General features: G+C 48.0%; 5 protein-coding genes across 5 annotated transcripts; 4 read left to right on the forward strand and 1 right to left on the reverse strand.

Moving 5' to 3' along the window:
• Positions 1-403: 403 nt before the first annotated feature.
• On the forward strand, positions 404-736 carry M430DRAFT_187513 (hypothetical protein). Its single transcript, XM_024863943.1, has one exon. The coding sequence runs from the start codon at positions 464-466 to the stop codon at positions 629-631; it is 168 nt and encodes a 55-aa protein (XP_024717012.1). The 5' UTR covers positions 404-463; the 3' UTR covers positions 632-736.
• On the reverse strand, positions 626-2,145 carry M430DRAFT_37414 (hypothetical protein). Its single transcript, XM_024867121.1, has one exon. The coding sequence runs from the start codon at positions 1,816-1,818 to the stop codon at positions 841-843; it is 978 nt and encodes a 325-aa protein (XP_024717013.1). The 5' UTR covers positions 1,819-2,145; the 3' UTR covers positions 626-840.
• A 471-nt stretch (positions 2,146-2,616) lies between these two features.
• Positions 2,617-3,504, forward strand: M430DRAFT_31328 (hypothetical protein; the record flags this gene model as incomplete). Its single annotated transcript, XM_024866030.1, has 4 exons — positions 2,617-2,721; positions 2,898-2,972; positions 3,050-3,240; positions 3,348-3,504. 4 exons carry the CDS (start codon positions 2,617-2,619, stop codon positions 3,502-3,504), a joined length of 528 nt encoding a protein of 175 aa, XP_024717014.1.
• Positions 3,505-4,062: 558 nt separating this feature from the next.
• On the forward strand, positions 4,063-5,568 carry M430DRAFT_61780 (hypothetical protein; the record flags this gene model as incomplete). The annotated part of the gene is made up of 2 exons (XM_024868946.1): positions 4,063-4,272; positions 4,332-5,568. The coding sequence occupies 2 exons, from the start codon at positions 4,063-4,065 to the stop codon at positions 5,136-5,138; spliced, it is 1,017 nt and encodes a 338-aa protein (XP_024717015.1). The 3' UTR covers positions 5,139-5,568.
• Positions 5,569-6,894: 1,326 nt separating this feature from the next.
• On the forward strand, positions 6,895-9,272 carry M430DRAFT_69873 (hypothetical protein; the record flags this gene model as incomplete). Its single annotated transcript, XM_024869460.1, has 9 exons — positions 6,895-7,014; positions 7,088-7,232; positions 7,287-7,427; positions 7,493-7,557; positions 7,610-7,655; positions 7,716-8,652; positions 8,703-8,747; positions 8,804-8,885; positions 8,944-9,272. The coding sequence occupies 9 exons, from the start codon at positions 6,895-6,897 to the stop codon at positions 9,106-9,108; spliced, it is 1,746 nt and encodes a 581-aa protein (XP_024717016.1). The 3' UTR covers positions 9,109-9,272.
• Between the last annotated feature and the right edge of the window lie 96 nt (positions 9,273-9,368).

The following is a 9,368-nucleotide window of genomic DNA, read 5'->3' on the forward strand; positions in this document are numbered from 1 at the left end:
ATAGGTACGGCACACCGTAAGAGCTTCCTGTGCTGCAGCGGTACGGCAATGGCTCTAGGTACGGCGGCCGAGAGAATTTTAAGCGCAATTCGAGAGCCACAACAAAAGCTTCAAGAAAATTTTAGATACTCTTCTTCTTTTTCCTCCAAGCGTCGTCCTCTTCAACGCTGCGTTTCTATGCCACAAACAGATATGTTTTGACCTCTGGTCACTACTATCAGATCTTCGGATCTTCAATATGCATATGAGAAATTCGGAGTACTCTTCAAACCACCTCGTTCCTCTTCCTCCGGGAAGAGTGAACAGGTCTGCCCGTGAGGGCCTGGCGTGAACTCACGTCTGCAATTGGCATCAGAAAAGCAGGACAAGTCTCGCCTTTTGTATCTTCTCCTCTCGAGAAGAGAAGAAGGTCGAGTGCTTGCTCCTATGGGAGGGCCGTTGCGAAGATTGTGTGTGCGAGAGCATGACACTTAAGTGCAATACGCAGCGTGCTGGTCTCTTGGATTACTTCGGTTTTCTAAGAGACAGGTACAATTCGATTCCGATTATCCTGTTGAGGACGACGCTTCAACTTTTCTTCTCTCAGGTGAGTATTCTTCTCGTTGTGCCCTTGAAGAAAGGATACTACTAATATGGATTTGCATTGCTACGATTCCGAATCCTGTACCCGACTCCAAAGCACTCGAAACATTACCGTTACGGTAGCGCCCCTCTGTTGCAACACATAGTTCCATCTTCTTGATGATGTCTACCGATCCAGTCCAACCCAGCATAACTCAACGCAACAGGGGAAGAAAAATGCAGCTCCCCACGCTTCAAACAGGCATGTGCACTGCTCCATCATTGCCACTGCCCCGATTCTTTATTACCATCCTCGATATCACTAGATGCATCAACCTCGTCACTGTCACCACCCCTGTACAGTTCTCTAGTGTTGTCATGGTCTGGACTGATCAAAGTTTTGAGTAAGTCCAACTCGGTGATCAATGCCTTACAGTACTCTCGGCCTTTTGAGACGTCATCGAGCAAGGGCAAGATCTGTCGATTTGCTGTGTAGACCTTCTCTCTGAGACGCACCATGGATTGATAGCGGGTGATGTTCTTGGGAGTATTCAGCGTTCCTTTCTTGATGGACGAATTGAGAACTTCATCTAGAGCTTGAGCGATCTTCCTCTTCCATCCCACAAATTTCTCTTCGTACCCATATCTATTATCTTCATCTCCATGCTGGTCCTCAAGAAGGACGCTTCTACCTTTCTTGCTTCTCATTTTTGAAGTCCATAGATCTTCCAATATCTCCTTGGTTGCGTATTTCTTGATTGACTCAGTTTCGGTATCGTATTCGGATTGAAAGTGGATATAGATCTGCTTAGCTGCTTCAAGCTTGCGATGCAGCCCCTTCATGGCACTGACAAAAGGGAGTGCTTCCTTCCTCTCGTAAGTAATCCCGGGTTTGGAACTTTTCTCGCCATATTCATCAACGAATTCCGGTCGTGGAGACAGTCGGCCCAAGTTTCTGATGTTCTGACCTCGTCTTCTTGCGGTTTCTATTTCCGATGTCGCTACTAATTGCTCAGGCTCTGCAGCAGTGTCTTGAAATCTTGATGCACTGGTCCAGTTTCTTGGCCTGACATTGAAGACATCGTTGCCCACATCTAAGAATACTTGGCCCACACGAGGATCGATGCGCAGTCCATCAAAGTCTGGATAGAGGTCTGCTATACGGCCGTATCGGTCAGTGGATGATGGCCGAGGGGTTATGTAGCTTCGGCGCAAAAGACCGCGTGAGTGGGCCTGGGGATATCGGGAGTTCATCATGGATTTGGGAACGATGTCTTGATGACCGAGGGCCTCAGAATTGTAGCAGCTGTTGAAAACTCAAGAGCATCCTGGAAGCAGAACAGCGTTGCTTTAAGTGCAAAATCGCCCTTTGGTCTAGATAGCTCGGATGCCGACAGGTTAAGGAGTATTTGCTTCTAAAGATTGGAGAGGCATTATGCCGTAGTTGATAATGATTTCCCAATACGGAACCAAGGAAGCATAGCATTCAAAACGGTTGTATTATAAACGTGATTGCGTATTGTCAGGAGGAAACCTGTCTGCATCACGGCATTGGTTAGCATAAGGTATCTATTGCTACTTCGATCTTCTGAACAATCTCCTGAACAATCTCCTGAGCTGTCTCCTGAACAGTCTCCTGAACAGTCTCCTGAACAATCTCCTGAACAAACACGATATTCTTTCTATGACTCTCTCATAATCCTTCTGAAGCAACCCATGAGCTGTTGTGGTCTGCAGGATCCCGCCGCTAAAAACATTGACAGTGCCCCGCCCCGCCCCACCCCGCCTTTACGGCCTTCCCCTCCTCTCAACGTCATGTTTGCTGATTGATCCTCGGCTCTCACGGCCTGGGCTTTCTCCCATCTCTGACACTACAAAAGCGGCTTTTCAATAATCAATGAGTCAATGACTACTCCTTACCATCTTGGTATATATCTGAGGTCTCTTCTTCCCATCCCTGCTCTTGGACGACAGTGCAGACCGTTGCTCAGTGTTCAGACACACATATCGAAGCGAAGAAACGTATCAAGAAGAAGATTTGTAAGCTACGACAAAATGGCAGAAGCAAAGGAATTCCCACCTCGGAGCGTGAGACCGATTGTGAATGAGGTTGTGGCCCTCTTGAAGGAGAGACATGAGACTGTCAGCGTGGCCGAGACTGTACGTATCCTTTGTTTCCTCTCTGCATTCGTTGCTGCCGCAGTCTTCAGCCTCACGCTTTTCCGCTTCCAAGGAAGACTTGTATGGCTTCTTACGCAAGAAGACGGGGGCACGCATTGGCACCTGCACAGGCCGGCCGTTGCTTACCATTGAGACCCTGCTGACATGGATCACAGGCAGCTGGCGGAATCATTTCTGCTTCATTGCTCAGCGCTCCCGGAGCGAGTGCCATCTACAAGGGTGGACTGACGGTCAGTAATGTTTGCTCCTTTTGCCCCTCTCCGTGTTATAGAGAGCCCTCTAGGCAGGCACTCACATGTTTGGACAGGTGTACACCCTCGAATCACGTGTTGCATTTGCTGGCTGGACGCAGGAGAACATCACCAATTACAAAGGCCCAACAACTGACATTGTAGCCGGCATGGCAAGCAACGTGAGGTCGAAGTTGGGAAGCACGTACACGATTTCTGAGTCGGGCACGGCCGGACCAACTGGAGGAGATACTCCTAACAGAACACCGTAAGCCTAACCAGTTCTACTGGGGGCGAGGAGGGCATATTCTTTCCTGCCTTTCCTCCCCTAACAAATCCCCTTTCTTGGAACTCTCAAACTGATGGTGAAATTAGTGGTTACGTTGCACTAGCTGTCGCTACAGAGCATGGGACGTATAAAAGAGAGCTCTCAACTGGATTGGGCGGTGACCGAGAGGCGAACATGATTGCGTTTGCCGTGGAGGCGTTGAAGTTGTTGAGAGATGTTATCAAGGGGAATGCAAAGCCCTAAAGGGAGCTATGCAACCCATATCACATCACCAACCCAGAAAACTAGCTTGTTCGACTCTCAGAATACTGTATGTACTTCGCGTATATAGAGACAGCTGAAGTTTCCAAGTTACCTATGTGGATACTGTCTATGCAACCAAGAATGCCGTGAAGAGGTCAGAAACAACCTGGGTAAAGAGCATTGGCCCACCACCAGAATAACCAGCTCACTACCTGCAAAATCGAAGCTCGCAATAGAAAGCTTCTTGCCCAGAGGTATTCGATGCTTTTTCAAAGACTTACCTATATCCTACCTCTCCCCCAAGTGGGTTCATGGATGGGTAATTAGGTAGGTATATTTGTATTAAATGTACTCTTTCTCCAGCCTACAACAAAACTATAATAGTCAATTAGCATCCAACCAGGGGTCCTATTCTGCGTGAAAGCGTCGTCCATGGAATGGTCATTTGAATCACGTGGTTTAATACGCACGTGAGCTGATGCCCCACAACTTTCAGGTACGTCAAGTTAGCAGCGGATATCTACAAGGCTGTACCTTTCTACCTGGATGCCAGACAATATGCCCTCCCCCGATGAAATCTTTCAGAATTGGAACGGCATCATTTCCAATGACTTCGCAGAAACCATCTCCAAAACATTTGCACTGCCTCCAGGCGACGGCTATCTGTACAGAGCCGAGTCCTTCGCGATGGCCATGCCGCAGATCCAAGAGCAGGTCAACTCGGGCATACTGAAATACAAATACCAATCGCATGGACAGCAAATTGACGTCCGCCACCCCCCATTGGGCTTGTGGAGGCAGAGCGGTGGTGTTGACTGACTTCCAAGGTTGCCCCTGCAGACATCACAGCGTACACCTCGATCTTCTCCCCCACCACCGACTCCTCCAAGTCCTTGACCTCATTCGCCTCCAATGCGAAGAAATCCTCCCCTCGAGAAACTGTTGCGAAATACCTTCAATCACGGCGCATCCCTCCCGCATTCAAGGTCCCGAAATCGAAGTCCCATGTCAACCCTTACTATGACCTCTGGGTACTTTCGTGCCATCTCACCTCCTTCTTGGGACCTCTCCCACACTCCTCATATGCGGATCCGCTCAATGCAAAAATGACACACCCTATCCTTCCAGTGTTCTATCACCATTTCGGCTGTGTTGTCCCCACATACGAGGCTCTGTTCATCGTTTCCCAACTGACTGCCGAGTCTGGTGCAGAGGGAATAATTGACATGGCAAGTGGGAATGGTTATTGGACATACATGCTACGCCGAATGAAGCTCAATGTTGTTGCTGTGGATAATATGGCCAGCGAATATCGAACTATGTGGATTTCCGACACGGTCAAGAGCGATGGGGTTGAATACCTGAAAAGGCATGCCGGTGGGAAGGGAAGGATTTTACTGATGGTATACATGATTACAGCGGGAACCTTCACGAAGAGGGTCGTCCAGGCATATCGTGGGGACACGATAGTAGTTGTCGGAACCCAGAATGCTAATAGGTATACGGGGTTCAGCGATTGCACAGTCGAGGAATGGTTCGAGAAAGAGATGCCCAACTGGCAATTAGTATGCAGAATTGCCATGCCGAGCTTTGCCGGAAAGGATGAAGGCTTCTTTGTCTGGAAAAAGACGTGAGGCGCGGGCGAACGATGAGCAGCAGAATATTTGAATCCACGGTTGCTGATCCGTTCTCTCCCCGTTTCTCTCAAGCGTTTTGATTCGGGTTGAATTGAGTTCCACCCATGACGATGCTTCTTTCTTTCTTTCGATGGTCAGAATTTTAAGTGCCTCCAGGGACCAGCTCTGAACAAGACTTGGATGACCCACAATCTCCAACCCCCATCTCTTTAGTCTATTTTCATGATCTGCCTACGGCCCTACGGTTTCGTATCCCAAGTGGAGTGGGGTATCTACCATTACGTTTCCTTTCCAGAATATCATATTTCGTTCTGAGATAGTTGTTTCAAGAATAGCTCCCAATACTACCACGCATTTTTCACCCGCGTCGCGGCTCCCGTTTCATGATCGTTCATCTATGTATAAGATTTCAGAACTTATAGCCCTTGTACTGCAGCATGGATCGTTCATCTAGATTCGTTGCTTCAGGGTCCACCTTGTGGATCTAAAAGTCCTTTCGCGTCTGTTCCTCCTCGAAGTTCATATTTACAGAGGACTGCTTATGCTCTTTCCTTGATTCAATAGTGTTGGGGTCATAGTGGCCTTGATGGTGCCGCGGTTATGTTTTCACTGATGCCCGATGCCTTCGAGTCCCTTCTGGCGTGTTCTGATTCTACAGCTCCGAAATCCACGTCTAGATACAAGGTCAAGGTGACATTGTGGGGCGTGTACTTGATTAGTTTTCCAGGGATGCTATTGTTCTCGAACAATTACCGTCGCGCTGCGGGACGACATGGACCTGAAGAAGGTATGTGGAGGCGGACAAAAAAAATTGAAAGAATCATAACCGAGAATAATCCAACTTTAGTTATTTCTCCTTCAACTCCATGTGCATCCAGTGTGTTTTGACGGAATGCGGTTGAGATACAAAAATCTTTTTCTATATGTCTGTTGTCTCGTGCCAGAATGTCCAATTGTTTTCGGACTAGTCCAAAGCTTGACCACACTCCGTGTTGGGGTAACCCCGGAGAGGCGCGTGCGGAAAGAGATCCGCAACCTTCTCTCCGCAATCCTGTCTCCTAGGAATTAGTGGAACGCTACACTTTGTGGGATCTGGGCATCTATCCCACTCTTCAATGACAGCGGTGAGCATCAATGATCCTTGTCTAGACCAGCCGAGCAACTGCTTTAGTCTTGCATCTTGACAAGCCTCCTACGGTAATAATCAGGAATTTAGATCTGCGGCGACGGGCGAATCAACACCGAGCTCGGTCGATTATTTCTCATTAATTATTATACTTTGCGCCGCGGTTCAACGTCTAACATGCCAGGCTAGGTGACGGGACCAGCCCCAAATGAAGCTATCCCAACCTAAGACGACCATCCACAGCTAATCGTATGTGTATACAGTATTAGTAAGGAATTACAGAGTAAGGGTCAACAGGAACGTAGATCCTTTACGCCTTTTCTCGCATTCTAGCCAGCATCACTATGTCGGGCTATCTCAGCGTGCGGAGGATGCTGAATACGCGGGGTAAGGGGAAGCGGGGATCCAGAGGGGAGGGCACATCCGGTGATCGTAGGTAATGGACAAAAATTTATTTATATGTTCAAGTCCAACTCCTCCATATGTATTGGTCTTCTTCCCTACAAAAAGGCTACATACAATAGGATCAAGGGTCAGATAGCTATCGAAGGCCGGGACGCTGAACGACTCTAACTTTGTCTCACACTCTCACACTCTCACTTCATTGCGAGTCGCTGCGTATCTAGGATGGTGGACGAGATCGATAAAGCACCTGTTGCGTCCGTTGAAGATGTCCTGGCACAGAAGCCAAAGCAGAGTGCTTACAAGACGATCATAGCTAATCCTTATCTCTTTGGGGTAGCTTTAGTAAGTAAGGACCTTTCCAAGTCCTTTTTCTGGATTCAAAGTCGGGGAGATATGCTGATCAATAGTTTTATAGTTCTCCTCCTTAGGAGGACTCCTGTTCGGATATGATCAAGGCGTAGTCTCAGGAATCTTGACTATGGAGTCATTCGGAGTCGCTTTCCCCCGGATATATCTCGACAGTGGCTTCAAAGGCTGGTTCGTTTCAACACTTCTGTTAAGTAATGCTTGCTCTCATCCTCAGCTAGATATCACATCAGGCTGACAGGACATAGCTGCTTGGCTTGGTTCATTAGCAAATGGACCCATTGCAGATAGCATCGGGCGTAAAAGATCAATCCTTGTTGCTGTTGTGATATTCTTGATCGGCTCTGCTATACAAGCAGGCGCGGTCAATATTCCGATGATCTTTGTTGGTCAGTCTACCCGGATCGAGTGTCATACCATTATGTATACCAGATGGGCTAATTCTTTACATCAGGGAGAGCAATCGCCGGACTGGCAATTGGTATTTTGACCATGGTGGTGCCGCTTTATATGGCTGAGGTTTGTCCTTTCTGTATACTATAGTTAAAGGTGCCTAACGCCTAGATTATAGGTCTCGCTCCCAGAAATTCGTGGTGGTATTGTGGTCCTCCAGCAGTGTGGGTATTTCATGTGCTCCAGTAGCGGCCTTCGCAAATCTAACTAGACGTTCTCCCCAGTGGCCATAACGGTGGGCATCTTGGTATCCTACTGGATTGATTACGGAACTCATTACATTGGCGGCACTCGATGTGCTCCCGATATTCCATACACCGGCGGAACCGCGAGCGACCCGACCTTTGACCCCACGCGTGATGTAGGACCCAACGGCTGCACCGGACAGAGTGACGCATCGTGGAGAATCCCTTTTGCTCTTCAGATCTTACCGGCAATTATCTTGGGCATCGGAGTGCTGTTCTTTCCTGAATCACCACGTTGGCTAATGAAACAAGACCGAGACGAAGATGCCATTAAGACTCTGGAAAAACTGCGGCGCCAGTCCAGGGATCATCCACTTTTGGCAGCGGAGTATATTGAGATCAAAACCGAGGTGATGTTCGAGCAGCATTCTGTGATGACGAATTACCCTAATACTTCTAAATCCCGCATCCAAGTCATGCAGTACTGCAGTCTCCTGACGAATAAATCGAGTTTCAGACGACTTGCGGTTGGCTGTTGCATCATGTTTTTTCAGCAATTCATGGGCTGCAATGCCATGATATACTACGCCCCAACCATCTTTGGGCAGCTAGGATTGAACGGAAACACGACATCTTTGCTCGCAACTGGAGTCTATGGCATTGTGAATTGTCTAAGCACACTACCCGCGCTGTTCCTCATCGACAAGGTTGGAAGACGGCCATTGCTCATGGCTGGAGCTGTGGGAGATACGATCTCTTTAGTCATTGTTGGCGCTATCATTGGCAAGTACGGAAAGGACCTTGTCAATCACAAGGCTGCTGGCTGGGTTGGCATCGCATTCATCTACATCTACGATATCAACTTCTCGTATTCCTTTGCCCCGATTGGATGGGTCCTGCCTTCTGAGATCTTCAACCTGGCAATTCGGTCGAAGGCGATCTCAATCACAACATCGACGACATGGATGTGCAACTTGTAAGTTCCCTGTTATTCTTGAGAGATACAGAGGGGACTTATTGTCGTAGCATCATTGGTCTCGTCACTCCAGACATGCTGAACACTATCACATGGTATGTAACTATAAGCACTAGTCAACATTTTACACACAAACTAAGTAGCATTTTAGGGGAACATACATTTTCTTCGCAGCTTTCTCATTGATAGCTCTCTGCTTCACCTATATTCTCGTCCCAGAGACACGGGGGAAGGTAAACCGATTCTTCACCCAATATAGATTCATTACCGCTACTGACACTCCCTATACAGACTCTAGAAGATATGGATATGGTCTTTGGCGAGACCGCAGCGCACGAAGAGAAAAAACTCATGCGCCAGATCGAAGCCGGCTTAACGGGAACACACGCGGATAACATAGCGAAGGACATACCTAGTCTGGCAGAGCATATTGAGAAGGTAGCTGAGAACGTCTAGCTGTTGGTAGGTAGGTAGGTATCTATCTAGGGAATAGCTTGGTAGATGAGGGATTGATAGATCTGTTATTTTGGATCTGTGATAGAGAGAAAGCAGTATGAGGGGGGGGCATCTATCTGGATAATGCTTGGGACTGGAAAGCTCCTAGCTAGCTCTTTCAAAACAAAAGATCCTAAATTCCAGAAAGCCCTCTTCGATACGGCGCGGGAGTGTAGGTAGACCTTAGAAAGCTCGCCTTTCCTTCCTATATTCCCCCCCCC

Source organism: Amorphotheca resinae, assembly GCF_003019875.1.
Source record: "Amorphotheca resinae ATCC 22711 unplaced genomic scaffold M430scaffold_13, whole genome shotgun sequence".
NCBI classification, from domain to species: Eukaryota; Fungi; Ascomycota; class Leotiomycetes; order Helotiales; family Amorphothecaceae; genus Amorphotheca; species Amorphotheca resinae.

Excerpts from the sequence above, each read along its gene's own strand:
- M430DRAFT_187513 (XM_024863943.1), top strand. The coding sequence starts at position 464 with ATGACACTTAAGTGCAATACGCAGCGTGCTGGTCTCTTGGATTACTTC.
- M430DRAFT_37414 (XM_024867121.1), bottom strand. The coding sequence starts at position 1,818 with ATGATGAACTCCCGATATCCCCAGGCCCACTCACGCGGTCTTTTGCGC.